The sequence below is a fragment of the Balaenoptera ricei genome, chromosome 6, assembly GCF_028023285.1.
Source record: "Balaenoptera ricei isolate mBalRic1 chromosome 6, mBalRic1.hap2, whole genome shotgun sequence".
In the NCBI taxonomy this organism is placed as follows: Eukaryota; Metazoa; Chordata; class Mammalia; order Artiodactyla; family Balaenopteridae; genus Balaenoptera; species Balaenoptera ricei.
In genome coordinates, this window is record NC_082644.1 from 79,140,084 (window position 1) to 79,159,113 (window position 19,030).

At 40.4% G+C, this 19,030-nt stretch overlaps 1 protein-coding gene across 7 annotated transcripts in view; it reads left to right on the plus strand.

Moving 5' to 3' along the window:
* PCSK5 (proprotein convertase subtilisin/kexin type 5) overlaps nt 1-19,030 on the plus strand; it is a 464,350-nt gene that overhangs the window by 368,954 nt on the left and 76,366 nt on the right. For all 7 annotated transcript variants that reach the window (XM_059924937.1, XM_059924939.1, XM_059924938.1 and 4 more), the window contains exons 22-24: nt 585-721; nt 7,074-7,280; nt 7,619-7,687. In XM_059924937.1, coding sequence (XP_059780920.1) covers nt 585-721; nt 7,074-7,280; nt 7,619-7,687 — 413 coding nt within the window. The remainder of the gene's footprint in view (nt 1-584; nt 722-7,073; nt 7,281-7,618; nt 7,688-19,030) is intronic.

Below are 19,030 nucleotides of genomic sequence, written 5' to 3' on the forward strand. Positions count from 1 at the left end.
GTAAATCAACTATACTCCAATAAAAAAATTAATGTAAAAACAGTAAAAAAAAAAAAATCAGAATTCATTGATTACTTGCCATATGTATAGGCCAAGTTTATAAGTAGCACCTAAACTACAGGATGGTGCTTCTTCGGGAGCCCTTGGACTTGACATTCCCATTGCAAAGTGTGGGCATGCTGATAACTAAAGAAAGAATATTTACTCCAAGGCTTCTGGATTCAAAAACCCATTTAGTGTCTTGAAAGTTCAAAGACCTCCATCTGAGTGTTGGCCGGGTTTGGCTGGAGCCTACAGTGTGGGTTTAATCCCTGGGGTACTGGTTAATTTGTTTGAAACTAGAATCAAGATTACATCTCCAGCCAGTTCCTGGCATGCCTGCTGTTGGGTCCAAATCTCTGGCCAAGGATGGGTACATGACCAATATTCCCCATGTGCTAAGATGATCAGTCCCAGGCATCACCCTTGTTTCTCGAACAATGAAACCAAGAATGTGCAGCGAAACACAAACACCACATGTTCTAGTACTTAACACCATTCCATAAAGTCACCCTTACAAACTCTAAAACTCTGGTTTCTTCTAGGATTTTTGATGATGGTCGCTGCGTTTTGAATTGTCCCTCGGGCAAATTTGAATTTAAGAACCAATGCCATCCATGCCACTCCACCTGCCAAGAATGCCAAGGAGATGAGCCTTCCAACTGCACCTCCTGTGGAGTAGGTGAGGGAGTCTGGTTGCTTGCTTCTTCTTCCTGCTGCAAACCTGCTTGCCCACTGGACATTATTTGGTTTGATTAAAAATCTTCATCTCTGGGGACAAGGGGGTGAGATTAGACAGCTGTCTGTTCATTAAAGAGTATGTACAACCTTGAAGTTTCTGCTTGTTGTCAGGACACAAGTTCAAATTGTTGGAGACCCAGACCCGCTGCCCCTGAGGAGATGAGAGAGAAACTAAGAGATGTCTTTCCAGAGAAGAGGAAAGAAAGGGCATGCAAACACGATGACAGACATGAGCTAGACAAAGCTAAGACTCATTGAGGTGAAAGTGAAAAGCTAGGAAATTAAGGCAGACATATTTGGTCTTTAAGAGAAATAGCGTCATAGAGGTTGGGTCAGGGTCTCCTCAGCCCTGAGCTATGCCATTTAGAAGTTGTCAGAGCCCTGTGGGAACAGAGTAATCTTTTCCAAACACAAATATGACCTTTTCTGTCCCAGCCTTAGCAATGCTAAAATTTCTGCTGTCATTAAATTATATTCCATGAGCTCTCAAGTCCTCTGTAGTTTGACCCTTGACTCCTCTCCAACCTCCCTACATATGCTGGCCCCCACTTTGACTTCATGGGGGACTAATTCATATTTTATTTGACCTACAGAACACTTTAAAATTTGAACCAAATTGGGAAATTTCAAATAAAAACCTGGGTTTTTGGTTTCTCTTGAAAATTTGGAAGATCTGGCAACACTGCTCCATATGGTCCCCAAATGGTTGACTGGAGACCATCGGGGCTGCTCTCCATTTCGTCACAGTCCCCACCCCTCCCAGCTGTCTCACTAATCTTGAGGCTCCCAGTTACCACCATCATGACATTTACACAGTTTTTCTAATAGGAGAGAATTATTTAGCTTTGTTCTTGCTTGTAATAAAACCAAGAAAAATGAAGAATAAATGAAGGGTATCGTGCATTTGCAGAAAAATGAGAGCTAACACACTTCTTTGTATAAATTAAAATGATTTCTTTGTGTTTCATATGTAAACAAATTATATCTGTCAAATTTTACCTCTAACCTGCTTATTCTGTTCCTTTTCTCATCTGTAAGATGGTGATCATGGCTGCCTTCTTTTAGGATTATTATGAAAATGAAATGAGATAATAATAAAGCACTTAGAATGGGGTGGGGTGCATAGGAAGTACTCACTAAATATTAGCAATTATTATTATTATCACTACTATTACTACTGTTACTGTTTGTACCTGCTTGCTCCTACAGGCATTTCAGTCTCTCTAGCTGTTCAGACTTCACTTGAGATGTTCCCCAGCCACTGTCTACCTGATCTCTTTCTATTCATCCTAGGCCTCCATTTCAATGTCATTTCCACAGTGAGGGCTGCCCTAACCTTCTTGTCTAGGCTAAGCCCCCTTCATGTGAGCACCCTTGGAGCCCAGCACTTCCCATTCACAGGCCTCCTCACCCTTGCTATCTACCTTGTCCATCAGACTCTGTGCCTTGTAAGAGCAGTCAATGGTTTCTACCTGTTTTCTGCCGTATTTCGAGCATGGCACAGAATCTGGCATATAGAAGGCACACAATAAATAAATGGATGAATGTGTGGTTCAGTAGAAACAATATCACTCAGAAAACCTGGATTCTAGTCTCGGCTTTGTCACTAATAAACTAGAAGACACTAACCCCATCACCTCACCTCTTTAAGTCTCTCCATGTTTGTAAAAAGGGAGAGAATGGACAAGACAGCATCTAAATTCCCTTTCACATTTAAAACACACTAAATCTTCATATATATACACAACTACGGAGTAGCTTAAATGCTAAACAAGTATCTAAAACGTTCTAAGCATCCTATGGCTACTTGGACCAATCCACACGTAAAATGCCCTGACATTTCTTCTGTGTTTTCTATTTCAAAGTCTGTGTTTAACCTGTTCTCTTAACAAAATGTATTGTGGTGCCAAGGGGGAGAGAAGGTAGGGGAGGGAAGGACTGGGAGTTTGGGAGTAGCAGACGCAAACTATTATATGGGACGGATGAAAAACAGGGTCCAGGGTCCTAGTACATAGCCCAGGGAACCATATTCAATATCCTGTGATGAACCATAATGGAAAAGAATATGAAATATACATATATATGTATAGCTGAGTTACTTCTCTGTATAGCAGAAAAAAAGCACAACTATTTTTTTTATGTTTGTTAATATCACCACTGATCTCATCAGAAAAGTCTTTGAGGATTGGGGAGCTATCAAGCTCACAAGCACATGTGATAAACACAACATTTAAATCAACTATACATCAATAATTTTAAAAAATGTATTGTGCCCCTCCCACATATAAGTTACTCTACATAGGTACCATGGAAAATGCAGTAAATAATAGCATGATACTCACTTTCAAGGAGTTTTACAATCTAACAGAAGGGTTTGTCCTCATGTATTATAAAACAGGAAGATATTAGATAAAGACTGAATGAATGGTAGCAACCCTACTACAGGTCACTGCTTTCAGCTGTAGCAAGAACAGGAGGCTTCCTGAAGAGGGGATGGTTGAGCAGGTTCTGATTAGCAGGGTTTTCTGCCTGTTAAGACTGTACTATCCCAAGTCCACATATTAGTGCAGCTAATCCATGAGGCAGAGCTGCAGAAGATAGATGATAGAATGGGTGCAGTTCTATATCAATAAGCTTTATTCAAAGGCTGAAATTCCTCTGGCTAGGGAGTCCCACCTACACACATAAGCCTGTCCCATCTCTTTGTAGAAATTTCATCCCTTGCTTAATTGTAACTTTGATAATGTTAGGTCTGAATCCTTTTGGAAAGGCAGAGCTCCAGCTCTATTGGTGAAAATTCACTCTAAACTCTCTTCTAGGTTTATCCTCTACCAAACTGAGCCCAAAGCTAAATTCTACCAATCATACAACAGCTTCAGTAAGCAAAATGTTGGAGTAAACTTCATAAAGTTTATTTTCAGAGTCCCTCAGCCTTTCTTTCATCCTTTCCAGCAATCCTGTTCCCTTCCTGCCTTTCAACCCTCAACCTTCCTTTCCTCCGGCAGACATCCAATGCCTTCACGTTGGTCCACCTTCTCTTCTAACAAAATCGGTTGCCAAGAAATACTCTGGAAACAGTTAATTACTCTTCAGTATAAATGAAAGCCAATCTGAACCTCTTTTGGAGTTCCTTGATTTTTAACTCTTGTCTCCTATTACCGCATGAACGGTTTTGTCACATAACAAAAATATCAGCACTTCTACTACAAGAACCAGCCTCTCCCCCCATATCATTACAGGAACTTAAATTCTGAGACTCTGGGCAAGTAGCCAAAAATTTATGCATGATATTCGAATCACTGAGGTGTCCAAATAATCATCCAAAGCTAAGTGAGCGGCCATGCTGTCAAGCTAGTAGAAATATCAAATCTTGGCATAATCCTGAACCAATCACGTGGGGAAAGCTGGCCATTGTTAAGGTACCTAAGTGACTTCCTTTTGCATGGTCCGTGTATTTTAAACAACAAGACCCTTTAAATCTCTGTCTTTTAAACCCAAATTATAATACCCAGAGGGGTCCAAATAGCAAAGCCATATCTGAACAATAAAAACGGAATTGGAGGGACTTCCCTGGTGGCGCAGTGGTTAAGACTCCACACTCCCAATGCAGGGGGCCTGGGTTTGATCCCTGCCCGGGGAACTAGATCCCACATGCATCCGCAACTAAGAGTTCGCATGCCACAACTAAGGAGGCCCCGTGCCGCAACTAAGGAGCCGGCAAGCCGCAACTAAGACCTGGTGCAACCAAATAAATAAATAAATAAATAATAAATAAAATGTAATTGGAGAACATTTCCTCTAATATCTGAACCCATCATCATTCATTTTTAAGATTGTTGATCCAGGGACTTCCCTGGTGGCGCAGTGGTTAAGAATCCGCCTGCCAATGCAGGGGACACTGGTTCGATCCCAGGTCTGGGAAGATCCCACATGCCGCAGAGCAACTAAGTCCATGTGCCACAACTACTGAGCCTGTGCTCTAGAGCCCGTGAGCCACAACTACTGAAGCCCGCATACCACAACTACTGAAGCCCACGTGCCACAACTACTGAAGCCCGCACGTCTAGAGCCTGTGCTCCGCAACAAGAAAAGCCACCACAATGAGAAGCCTGCACACCACAATGAAGAGTAGCCCCCACTCTCCGCAACTAGAGAAAGCCTGCATGCAGCAGCGAAGACCCAGCACAGCCAAAAATAAATAAATTAATTAATTTTTAAAAAAAGATTGTTGATCCAGTTGGATACGTTGGAAAAATGGGAATATTGACAAATATGAATTCACTCATTCATACATTCAGTCATTCAACAAATATATATTTAGAACTCACCATGCCAAGCTGCCCTTAAGCCTCTGGATCTTGAGTTGACATCATGTGAAGGTGTAGGGAATGTACAGCAACAGCTGGATGGAGGAGAGGGTGGGCTTTTCACTGCTCTCCCTCACATCTTCCTACCTACATGTGAGAAGGTTGGCACTTTGTAAAACAGAATCTTTTCTCAATGAGTCATGGTAGAAATGAGAAGAACAAAACTTGGAAAGTTGACCTTTTTGTGGTCTCTTGAGATTCGAGGTCCCACCAGATTGGGGTTTTGGGCTCCACAACCTTGATCTATAGCTGTAAAATCACCAAACGCACATTACATCCTCCCAAACACTCTCCTTCCCTTAGAGGATAATGTTTTTCCAAGTCTAACTTGGAGACTGCAAACACTTTTTTCTACCACCTCTTTCAACACTCTCTTTATTTTCTTTGTCCCATGGGGACCAGCAGACTTCCGGCATGAAATCACCATCAGAAAAAAGGGAGCTTCAGAGTCCATAATCCAAGGGTGTGATTTTTAAATTGTATTTGAAATAGGGCTTTAATCAAATAAGAATATTAGGTTAAAACCTTTGAAAGTGCCTAGTTTACAGGTAAAAAACAGTCGAATGTGGGCAATTTCATGTGGTTCAATCTAATATTCAATATTATACTGACTTTCGGATTTTGCACTTGTAACATGGAGTTAGCGCTATCTTTACAAATTCAGCAGCCTTGCAAATTTTTTTTAAAAAAATATTTATTATTTTTAAATTTTATTTATTTTTGGCTGCATCGGGTCTTAGTTGTGGCACACGGGCTCTTCGTTGTGGCGCACGGGCTTCTCTCTAGTTGTGGCCTGCAGGTTTTCTCTTCTTTAGTTGTGGCATGAGGGCTCCAGGGTGCGTGGGCTCTGTAGTTGTAGCGCATGGGTTTCAGAGCACATGGGCTCTGTAGTTTGCAGCACACAGGCTCTCTAGTTGAGGCGTGCAAGCTCAGTAGTTGTGGCACGTGGGCTTTGTTGCCCCACGGCATGTGGGATCTTAGTTCCCTGACCAAGGATCGAACCCGTGTCCCCTGCGTTGGAAGGCAGACTCTTTACCACTGGACTACCAGGGAAGTCCCAGCAGCCTTGCATCTTGAAGGTCAATGGTTCTGGGTCTTCGTGTGGTAGATCACATGATGAGTGAGCTCTAGACCCAGTTATTTTAGGTAATGCAGATATTTTCAGAGCCAGGGGCATGTGGGAGACCTGATTCAGAGAAGATGGATACCCTGGGCACACTTAGCACAAGCAAAAACTCCAGGGGGTGGGAGGTAGGAGGCCTCTAGGTGCATCTACATTAATCTTGTGTGTTTAAGTGTATGATTAGAACTGATTAGAATCCTTTTGCATTAATTATGATAGTTTGGAATTGATTAGAATTTTCCATTCCCTCCAGGGGCAACACTGGGTCTTCTGCAGGAGCAGATTCCCACAGTCTCATGCTGGGAGTACTGCTGATTCTTTCCTTGCAGAGTCCAATGTTGACCGCCGCTCAGAACTTCCAGGAATTCATATAAAGGAGTCAAAGAGGCATGTTTGGTTGAGTGCTTCAATAGGCTGTCAATACAGGAATCGGTAGCTGTGCAAAAAGTCAGTCCTTATACAGTTAACACAAGTGTGTGATTTTGATAACAGCATTCAAAATCATTCTAAAAGATTGCACTATCATAGAAATGCATCTATCATCAAGCATTTGTTTATTCTCATGGGATCTCTATAGTCCCCAACTCTGTGAGCTTCTACAGACACCAAAAGGAGCCCAAGGAAGTCTTTTCAACTACAAGTTCAAAGATACTGCATTTTCTATTCAACCATTCTTTTCTGGTCTACTGGGAGCAAAAGCAGTTGGTCATATCTTTTTAATAAAATGACTTCAGTTATATTACCTTCATGGTTAATTTTGTACATTTTCCTTCTTTTAATTTTGCTCATTTCTATCTGTTTAGATAAGCACGGCCGAGAGCGGTTCCTGTACTGGGGAGAGTGCCGGGAGAGCTGCCCCACAGGCCACTACCCTGACGAGGGCCACACCTGCCGGCCTTGCCCGGACAACTGTGAGCTTTGCCACAGCCCACACGTCTGCACACGATGCAGGCGTGGCTACTTCCTGGGGCCCTCCAACCGCACCTGCCGGCAGTTAGAGTGTGGACAAGGTAAGGCTGCTTCATCACTTATATACCCAACTACGTTCCCAGAAACTGAACTTACTTCTTTAATAAATAAAACCTACCAACTTGATTTCAAAGCTACTTGCATGGCATACAGTCCAACTTTGTGCTATTTGTACCCAATCAAACTAATCTAATCTATTAAATTAATAGCAGGAGATAAAATGTGGGTGACACATACATCCTCAATCATGGTTGTGGGTTTCATAATTGCTCTATGATTTGCTTGAAAATAAACTACACGCCAACATATTTTTATAGCAACTAATGTGTCTCCATTCAGTGAAAATGAAATTGTGCTTTTTACTCCTCTTATTGTATAGGTGAAGTCCAAGACCCAGACTACGAAGAATGCATGTCTTGTGAAGAAGGGTGTCTGGGATGCAGTTTAGGTACGTTATCTCCCTTTTTCCTTAGAGTTGAAATAACTGTGTCCTTCTTCACACATCCGCATCTTGTCATTCCTTCAACAGGGACTCTTGTCATTGTTGTCACCATCAGTATCCATTAAGTGGGCTCACTTCCACGCAGACAGGGTCACAGTGAGAGATGCTCCCTTTTGAGGCAATGGATAGGTCACTAGTCTTCGCGAAACTCAAGTTTAGGAAAGGACAGGTATCTTCTCCTCTGGTTGTTAGCTAGTTGGCAGGTGATACCTACAGCAACCACATTTCAGGATGCCTGGGACTCGGCCTCTGCTTAGCCTCTCAAGGTGACAATTTTGAAATGAGTAATGGTGGGAGAGAAATAAACTCAAGCAAAGAAATACATAATTACTCTAACTCACTCCGTGTATGAAACACAAAAGCTTTTCAGAAGTTTTCCTTTGCACAAATGATTCTACTGCTTGGAGCCCAAGACAATCTTTTGAGAGGAAAGCAACATGGAGTCAGTAGAGTTTAAAATCCCCATCATACAATGAAAAGCACTTGCCAGTCTTCCATATAATTCTCTAGTTCAAATTATTGCCTTCTCCTTTCTCCCCATGCACGCCTGGTTCTCCTGCAGAACAGTGTGTATCACACAGCACCATTGGATTGGATGTAAAATGAAAAATAGGGAGGCCACCAAACCCCAAGAATGTATCTTAATGTAAATTTAGGCAAGATATTGACATAATTGGCACTTGGTTTTATGGATCTTTGAAAGGAAACCCAACCTAAATTAAAGATGGGTGGGATAATCTCTCTTCATAGAGTTTCCATGAAACCCTGTGACTGGTTAACTCATGCTTCTAAAACATCAATGTGCACACACATCACAAGGGGGATTTGTTAAAATGCAGATTCTGATTCAGGGGTCTAGAGTGGGGCCTAAGAATTTGCATTTCTAACAAGTTGTCAGTGAAGCCCATGCTTCATAAAGCACTCATGAAGTTGCAGGGGGTTAGAATGTGCCAGGATTAAGTAGACTTTTTATTGGCCTTACTTAATAGATTCCCTTAATTCTTAAATATTATACATGAGTTATAGTTTATCTGATGGCCATCACCATCTCTCTCTGCCTTAAATGGAAAGACATATTATCTATAATATATGTAACTACAAAACAGAGTTTTGAGGAACTGGAATACCATTCCCCCTTTACCTTCCACTATACAATGGAGCATATATTATTGGAAAATAAAATATAATAATAAGTTGCACTTAAGAAGGGGGTAGCACTTAGAGTCAGAGATTTAAGGATAAAATACTAATTTTCTGGGAAGCAAAAATAGATCTAAACTAAGTAATGAAAGTATTAAAATCTAAAAGATGAGTAAATTGCAATGTTTCTTGTGAAGAGATGGGACATAGTCTTTCTTGCAGGGAGCAATGATAAATGTTTTTGACTATCTTGATTTCACTTTTTTGTCCATTTCAGACCATATTTGCCCATTGGTTTGCCCATTTTCCCTGCTAAATTTTGTGGTCTCTTTTTATACCTTTGCTATCATGTGTTATGTGTCCATGCTAACATCTTTATGCATCATGGAGGGGGGTGTGTGTGTGTATGTATGTGTGTGTGTATGTGTCTGTCTGTCTGTAAAATCTCAAACCTATGATTTCGGCTCTCAGGTTTAAAGAGGTGGATGAATGTGTGTGGACTCATTTAGGATCAGTGAGAATCTGGGCATGGGGGTGGGAACGGTAACAACCATGATCTGTATTGTACCCACCCTTCTCTTAGCTGATTCAGCTAAAGATGAGACTGAGATGTCTCCCCTGGATGATGAATTCCATAGCAGACCCCAGCAATCTGGGGACTCAAAATCCAAAGAATCAGTTTTCAAAAAAAGAGATAAATTAGAAAGTTTGATTCACTTTACAAAGTGCTATTAAGATACTTCATTCCCTCCTTTAAGAGACTTCAGTTGTCTACTATGTGCAGAGTGCTGGCCTTGGCAGTGGGAATTCAAAGGTGATATGACTGTGATTCTGCTGTGAGGCCCTCTCTGGCTGCCATAAGTGACACACCTGGAACCAAACCTTTTACAAGTCAAGATGCCAGAGTAGAGAGATGTATACAGTGTAGTAGGATTGCAGGAGAGCGTGACATAGAACATTCTGCTAATTTCTAATTTGAAATTTGAAAATTTCTCTTAATTTATTAACTATATGTTGAACCTTGTTTATTTTTGTATTGCCTTAGCTGAAATCAATTATCATCTTATTTCTGAAGCTTTTGTTAATCTTTCCAATAGAATTAACTCTTTTTTCTTGTTTCCCCTGGTTTGTAGGCCAATGATAATACTTTTTACTGCTGATTTGTGTAATATTTGGTGTGTACACATCTTTCTGCCTAGACAGTAAACTACTTCAGAACAAACTCTGTGACATATACACTGCTCCCACAAGAACTAGCAGCATGTCTAGGGTATAATAAAAGCACAATAAATGTGTAAACGTTTGTTGAATTGAATTTGAGAGTTGCCCAAATTCAAAGCAGAGATGCATGGCTCAGGATACACATGGGTTTAGATACGTTTTCTCTAGTCAGACTGTGTCTATGGGCCTTTTATCGGGCTGAAAACAAACGAATAGCATTTTACATAATATCATTTTATTCTAAGAGGATTTGATGCCAAATTCTTTATCTTTGTAACCAATATCTTAAATGGAAATTTCAACTAAGATAAATCTAAGTGTTCTAAATTACATTTCTTCATTAATTGAGAGGATAAGCAAATAGAATCATTTTTACACTTGACATTTGACTATAACCTAAGATTTGGGGCCCATACCTACGTCAGCATTGACTTGACTTAATGACTGATTTTAATCAAATTGCGTAAGATCTCTTTACTTCCTTACCATATCGATAAAATAGAGAGATTAATGTGCCTTTATCTTGGCTCAGAAATGGGTGATGAAAACTGATTAATATTTGCACACTTACTAAAACAGCAATAGTCCCTACTCTTGGGGGAAAATATACACAAATTTGAAAAATTTGAAGTAACTGAAAGAAAAAAAAAAAAAAGCCATTTAAATTAAGTGCCACACCGGTCAGAATGGTCATCATCAAAAAAATCTGCAAACAATAAATGCTGGAGAGGGTGTGGAGAAAAGGGAACCCTCTTGCACTGTTGGTGGGAATGTAAATTGATACAGCCACTATGGAGAACAGTAGGGAGGGTCCTTAAAAAACTAAAAATAGAACTACCATATGACCCAGCAATCCCACTACTGGGCATATACCCTGAGAAAACCATAATTCAAGAAGAGTCATGTACCAAAATGTTCATTGCAGCTCTATTTACAACAGCCAGGACATGGAAGCAACCTAAGTGTCCATCAAGAGATGAATGGATAAAGAAGATGTGGCACATATATACAATGGAATATTACTCAACCATAAAAAGAAACGAAATTGAGTTATTTGTAGTGAGTTGGATGGACCTAGAGTCTGTCATACAGAGTGAAGTAAGTCAGAAAGAGAAAAACAAATACAGTATGCTAACACATATATATGGAATCTAAAAAAAAAAAATGGTCACGAAAAACCTAGGGGCAAGACGGGAATAAAGACACAGACCTACTAGAGAATGGACTTGAGGATATGGGGAGGGGGAAGGGTAAGCTGGGATAAAGTGAGAGAGTGGCATGGACATATATACACTACCAAATGTAAAACAGATAGCTAGTGGGAAGCAGCCGCATAGCACAGGGAGATCAGCTCGGTGGTTTGTGACCACCTAGAGGGGTGGGATAGGGAGGGTGGGAGGGAGGGAGACACAAGAGGGAAGAGATACGGGGACATATGTATATGTATAACTGATTCACTTTGTTATAAAGCAGAAACTAACACACCATTGTAAAGCAATTATACTCCAATAATGTTAATATATATATATATATATATATATATATATATAATTAATTAATTAATTAAGTGACAATTAAGGGGATAAATATATGTACCAAGTGAATTTAGCAAAGGGAGGAAGCCCTGGGCACTGAAGTGATTAAGGAAGGCTTCCAAGAAAATGGGACTTGAGATGAGCCTTAGAGTTTCCATGGAATTTAGACAGATAAGAGAGCAGGGCTGCACTATGGAGGGGCTTTTGACCTGGACAATCGCAGAAAAAAAGGTTTGGAGGGAAGGATTTCTGCCATGGATTTTAGGACACTAATTTTGCAGAAGGAATATAATACTGCAAATACAAGGGAATAGGCAATCACTTTAGAGAAGTGATTGAAAATCATAACTTGAATTCTGGACTCATGAGTTTGTGCCTAAAAGGGAATAACTGAAGGTTCTTATAGAAGAGAAAAAGAGAGTTTTTTGAAGAGGTGTTTTAAAAAGATTAATTTTGTAACTCCAATAACTGTGTTGAGGGTAGTTGAAAGGGAGTGAGGTTGCAGGCAGAGAAACCAGCTAGATGACTATTTCAGAATTCTGGGTATGAAGTAACAGGAGCCTGATCTAAGGTAAGAGCCAGGGAATTATGAAGAAAGAAATAGGTTTTAAAAATCACATGAGGGCTTCCCTGGTGGCACAGTGGTTGAAAATCTGCCTGCTAATGCAGGGGACACGGGTTCAAGCCCTGGTCTGGGAAGATCCCACATGCCGCGGAGCAACTAGGCCCGTGAGCCACAATTACTGAGCCTGCGCGTCTGGAGCCTGTGCTCCGCAACAAGAGAGGCCACGATAGTGAGAGGCCCATGCACCGCCATGAAGAGTGGCCCCCACTTGCCGCAACTAGAGAAAGCCCTCGCACAGAAACGAAGACCCAACACAGCCAAAAATAAATAAATAAATAAATAAAAATTAAAAAAAAAAAATCACATGAAACGGACTTCCCTGGTGGCACAGTGGTTAAGAATCCGCCTGCCAATGCAGGGGACACGGGTTCGAGCCCTGGTCCGGGAAGATTCCACATGCCTCTTCAAGAAATTCATGGAAAAGACTCTGACAAGTACAGGTTTCTGGTAACTGACTGTACTGCTGAACTGAATGAATAAGCATTTTCAGAACTCTAATGAAAAACTGATGAACTCATAAAAGTGCTAACAAAAGATCAAGATGAAAAAATAAAATGAATTACATGGGACTGAGTGAACTGATGAGGATGAGTATAATTTTTGTGACTTTCTGTTTGAATTTAAAAAAAAAAAAAAAATCCCACAAGGACTCAGAGGCAAAGAATATACAAATCAATTTTCACTGCAAAGTAAAGGAGCTGTTACAGTGGAGGATTACTGGACTGAATGTCAATATTATGACATAGTATGAGTGTGTTTCATGTTTGGTAATTGTAATCATTGTTGCTTTTGTTGTGGTCATCCATGTACAATGTTTGGTGTCAGTCTATTTATCTCTTGTAAAAATAAAATACACTGTGTGTGTGTGAAAAAAAAAAAAAAAAAAGATTCCACATGCCACGAAGCAACTAAGCCCATGCACCACAACTACTGAGCCTGCGCTCTAGAGCCACAACTACTAAAGCCCTCAGGCCTAGAGCCCGTGCTCAGCAACAAGAGAAGCCACTGCAATGAGAAGCCCGCACACCACAACGAAGAGTAGCCCCCACTCGCCGCAACTAGAGAAAGCCCGCACGCAGCAATGAAGACCCAATGCAGCCAAAAATAAATTAATTAATCGAAAAAAAAATCACATGAAACAAATGACCCTATGCATAAGAAAAGATGCTTAACTTTGTTCGTTATATGGGAAATGCAAATTAAAACAACCATAACAGGGGCTTCCCTGGTGGCGCAGTGGTTGAGAGTCTGCCTGCCAATGCAGGGGATACGGGTTCGAGCCCTGGTCTGGGAAGATCCCACATGCCGCGGAGCAACTGGGCCCGTGAACCACAATTACTGAGCCTGCGCGTCTGGAGCCTGTGCTCCGCAACAAGAGAGGCCGCGATAGTGAAAGGCTCGCGCACCGCGATGAAGAGTGGCCCCCGCTTGCCGCAACTAGAGAAAGCCCTCGCACAGAAACGAACACCCAACACAGCCATAAATAAATAAATAAATAAATTTAATTAAAAAAAAAAAAAAACAACCCATAACATACCATGTCTCACCTATTAGACTGGCAATATTACAAAAGCTTACAAAACACTGTACAGACAAGGCTGTAAGAAAGCCCTCTTAACCGTAACTGATGGAAGACAAAATGGTACGACCACTGTTGAAGGAAAGTTGGCAATATACAACACAATCGCATACGCATCTGCTTTGACCCCTCAACACCCCTTCTAGGAATTTATCCTGAGGATATGCACCCACAAACTCAAAACAGCATATTCACAGTGTTATTCATTGTGGCATTATTTGTGGTGTAAACTATTTTAAACAGCCTAAATGCCTTCTCGTGGAAGAAACTCATTGAATCAACTGAAGGACACATACATAATGGAGTACTATGCAGCCATAAAAGAGCAAAGATCTATATGAACTGATGGTGGTTTTATGATACACTGTTAAGTAGAAGGCAAGGTGCCAAAAAATGTACATAGTATGCTACCTTTTTGGTAAGAATAGATGGTGAAATAAAACATATGTGCATATGTGTATATATATATATATATATATATATATATATATATATATATATATACATACACACATATACATTTTTTACTTATTTTTAAATAAGTAGCACAGAAAAGATACATCAGAAACTAATGAAAATGCTTACCTACAGAGAAAAGTGTAAAAGGAATGGGAGTGAGCCTTCTCTAGGTATAACTTTTTACATAGTTTTGATTTGAACCATGTAAGTGGGTTACATATTCATAACAAATGACACAGTAATTAGTGTGAATGGGCTCCCACTGGCCAATCTGGGACAATTTGAGCATCAAAAAAAAAGATGATAAAGATTACAATTCAATTAATAAAAATAATCTATGCATCAAGAATGATATTTAAAGAAGAGAGGAAGGAAGCGATGGGAAAATAGAATAAGGGAGAAAGCTCTTTACAGTAAGATTTCACCTGTTATATATGCAAGGGAATAATTAGAGTATCATCATTTTACATCCCCTAGTGTATTGATTCATGGGAGAACTATGAGTGGATGCTAAAATCATTAGGTGGAAAATTGTTCGGGAACACAATAATCACACAGACTCAAAGTACTTCCATAATTACTAGTTAACTACAATGGAGGGATTTGCTGCTTACCAACTTAACCAAGTTATTACACTTAACATTACCATCATTAGTTCCATACAACATAACATCATGTGTTTCCTGATGTGATATATTAACAATATCACCTAGGAGCCTTGACGAAAGTGTCTAGACCAATGATTTTCAACTGGAGGTGACTGTGACTCCAGGGGACATTTGTCAATGTTTTGAGACATTTTTGATTGTCATGGCTGGGGAGTTTAGGGATGAAATGTCATGATGTCCACAACTTATTTTCAAATGGTTCAGAGAAATAAAAGGATGAGGTAAAGCATATAAAGTTGTTCATTGTGCTATTTCAGGCTTTCCGTAGATTTGAAAAAAAAAACTTTTTAAATTGGAGAGAAAAAAGCACTTCATGCTGGGTCAGCTGAGAGGGCCTAGAAGCAACACCCCAGTAGCAATAACCACACCTAGTGCCCAGATCTAGATTCTTGACACCATCCTCCAATAAAAGATACCAAGGCTCCTTGGAAAATTGGCTGATTCTAGGACTGGGGCAGGAAATATACCAGATGAGCTGCAGCATTGTGTAGTGACAGAAAGCAAGAGAGCGCTCAAAGGAAAAAACCCCACAATGATGGGGGTACAGCAAAGGGACATAGGAGACAACTGAAAGAGCTCCCAATAGCCAAAACAGGAACAATTTGAGCAATAATATAAATAAAATAGTATTAGCTTATAACCCAAAGTATACAATAAGAATCCATGAGTTCATAAGATAAAAATAAATAAATGGTTGAGTAAATAAGTAAATGGGGGAGAGGAGACAAATCTTCAGTGCAAAACATTGCAAATAACTTATCTAGCACTCCTCCCTCCAGGAAGTGAGCATAGCTCCCTACTCCTTAAGTGTAGGTTGCATGTAGTGACTTCCTTCCAAGAGGACAGTATGAAAGGGAGGAAGGGGAAGAGCCTCACAGTGGGGAAACCTGATAAGCACTATCTCATCCAAGTGATCAAGGTCAATGTCAGCAGTGCTATATCAGATTTTTTTAAAATAAATTTATTTATTTAATTTATTTATTTTTGGCTGTGTTGGGTCTTTGTTGCTTCAAGGGGGCTTTCTCTAGTTGTGGCGAGTGGGAGCTACTCTTCGTTGTGGTGTGCGGGCTTCTCATTGTGGTGGCTTCTCTTGTTGCGGAGCACGGGCTCTAGGCGCGTGGGCTTCAGTAGTTGTGGCTCGCGGGCCCTAGATCGCAGGCTCAGTAGTTGTGGCACATGGGCTTAGTTGCTCCACGGCATGTGGGATCTTCCCGGACCAGGGCTTGAACCCGTGTCCCCTGCATTGGCAGGCGGATTCTTAACCACTGCGCTACAGGGAAGCCCACTATATCAGATTAATGGGCAGGTACCCTTGATGTAAAGGGAGCAGAATGGCATTTTGCCTCTGCAGTCTTCCACCCCAAAACCCATAACCCCAGTCTAATCATGAGAAAAACATCATCAGAAAAACATCTCGATAGAGGGCTGTTTCATAAAATACCTGATTAGTACTCCTCAATACTGTTAAGGTTGTCAAAAAAGTGAAGTCTGAGAAATTGTCATAGGCAAGGGGAACCTAAGGAAACCTGACTGCTAAATGTAATATGGTAACTTAGGTAGGATCCTGGGTCAGAAAAAAAGACAATAGGTAAAAACTAGGGAAATCTGAGTACATTATGGAGTTCAGTTAATAATAATCTCATCATCATTATCATCAAGGGCATGAGAGAACTATTTGGGGTGTTGGAAGTGTCCTGTATCTTGATTGTCAGGGGTGATTACATGACTGCATGTTTATTTGTCAAAATTCATAGAACTGTACACCTAAAAAGGGCAAATGTTACACTATGAAAATTATATTTCAATAAGTCTGATTTAAAAAGAAAAGTATAACGTTACCAGTGCCCCTCTTTCCCATCTCTACATAGTAAAACCATAACAGTAACCTAATTGCCAGCATTTATTGAACACTTACTCATGTTCTGTATGTGTATTACCTCACTTAACTCTAAGAAGTAAATGTAATTATTGTTCTCATTTTTTGGATGAAGAAATTAAGCTCAAAACAGTTAAGCAACTTATATAAGATAACAGAGCTGGTAAACATTAGGACTAGGACTTGATTCTAGATAGCTCAAGATCAAAACCCATGTGTTTTACAACCATTCTATCCATACCACCTAATGTTCTTCCTTTCTGATTCTACGGAAAGGAATATTATGCTTTATGGAATAATAAAAAGGTAAAAGAAAAATTTATATCTGCCCCTTTCCTCAGTTCTACACACAATAGCTATTATACTTTGTTTAGCTACAACTTTAAGCCCAGGTGCCATAACTAAATTTACCAAACAGTGAAAGTGTTCATAACAGTCATGCAAATTGATTTGGGATCACAGCTCACCTGAAACTGTCAGCCTTTAGGACCTGCATCTGGAATGTTCTGAGATGGAGCAGAGCAAATAGGAGAATCCTTGCAGCAGAAGGACTAAGAGAAGGTGGGCTCATTTTCATTTAGCCCTGGATTCCTCTCTGCCACTTTACCTGCCTTCAGTTTCATTCACGTTCACAGGAGCTCTTTTACTTTCTGGACAGTGGGTTCCATCATAAGGGTATGATTGGCAAGAGACACCCCTCTCTTCTCCTTGTGAATATGAAGTGAGCTCTCTCCACCCTGATCCATGTTAGATTCAAGCTTCAGATCCAGGAATTAGAGAACCAACCTCACTTCCTTCTGCTACTCTATTTTCTATGGAGTGAGACCTCGGTCATAGAGGAAACAATATCAAGACATGTGAGGGCTTCCCTGGTGGCGCAGTGGTTGAGAATCTGCCTGCTAATGCAGGGCACACGGGTTCGAGCCCTGGTCTGGGAAGATCCCACATGCCGTGGAGCAACTGGGCCCGTGAGCCACAACTACTGAGCCTGCGTGTCTGGAGCCTGTGCTCCGCAACAAGAGAGGCCGCGATAGTGAGAGGCCTGCGCACCGCAATGAAGAGTGGCCCCCACTTGCCACAACTAGAGAAAGCCCTCGCACAGAAATGAAGACCCAACACAGCCATGAATAAATAAATAAATAAATAATGTGAAACCTTTAAAAAAAAAAAAAAAAAAAAGACATGTGAGACATGAATTTCATGGTTTAGTTTTCGAATGGAGCGGACATACGGGGTTTTTCAAATGAAATATGGTAGTCACAGATCACTATTTTACTTTTACCCAGATCTTCCTTTGGACCTTTCCCATAAAATTTCTGGGGGAACAAGAACAGTGTCAAACAGTTTTGGTGCCTTCCAAATCAAAGGCATTGCAGAATAAAATGTATACTAGTCTGGTGTCTCCTTTAAATTGGAAAGAAGTTGCTGATTGTAAAAACGAAACTCAACATTCATAAAGGACCTTGCAGTGACTGATTGCATTACTCACTATCCAGCCAACCTTAGGGCATGACCCAGGTGGCTCGCTACCATCATTTCCATGGGCAGTTCGAGATGACTCTTTTCTTTAAAAGGCCAAACACAAGCCATGGTCAGAGGAAGGATTGGAATCTAAATGCACTGTCACCAGTTTGCTGAAGAAAAGAGAAACGAGCAAGCTCTATTAGACAGTGGGGACAGTGCTGTCTTGAAAACAAAAACATATTTTTCATTTATTAGAGCCTCCCTCTCCCCTCATTTTCTAAGTGATATCTCATTTCAAAGGTGGTGGGTTAGAAGAAAAGAAACCTTAAGAAAAGAGAACCCACAGTTGGAAGAATTTGCAGAAGTTTTGCACTTTCATGGTTCCTTATTCATCCTGGCTTTCTTGACTAATTTACTTAGCAAATATTTATTGCATACTTTTGTGCTTTCTGCTTTCCCATTATTATTCCACAAATAACAGGACTGTGTAACCTAATATTTATTGAACATCACCATTCACCAGGCACTGTGCTAAACACTTACGGAGATGATGTATTTTCACATCTATAATCCAGTGATTTTTACAGCTGGAGAAACTGAGGATTAAAGAAGTGTTGAAACTTGATCAATTTTATGCATATGGGAAGTGACAGAGGAATTAAGCTGTCAGTTTCAAGCAATCCTGTGCATAACTTTGTTTACTTTTTTCACAGAGGAAGTAG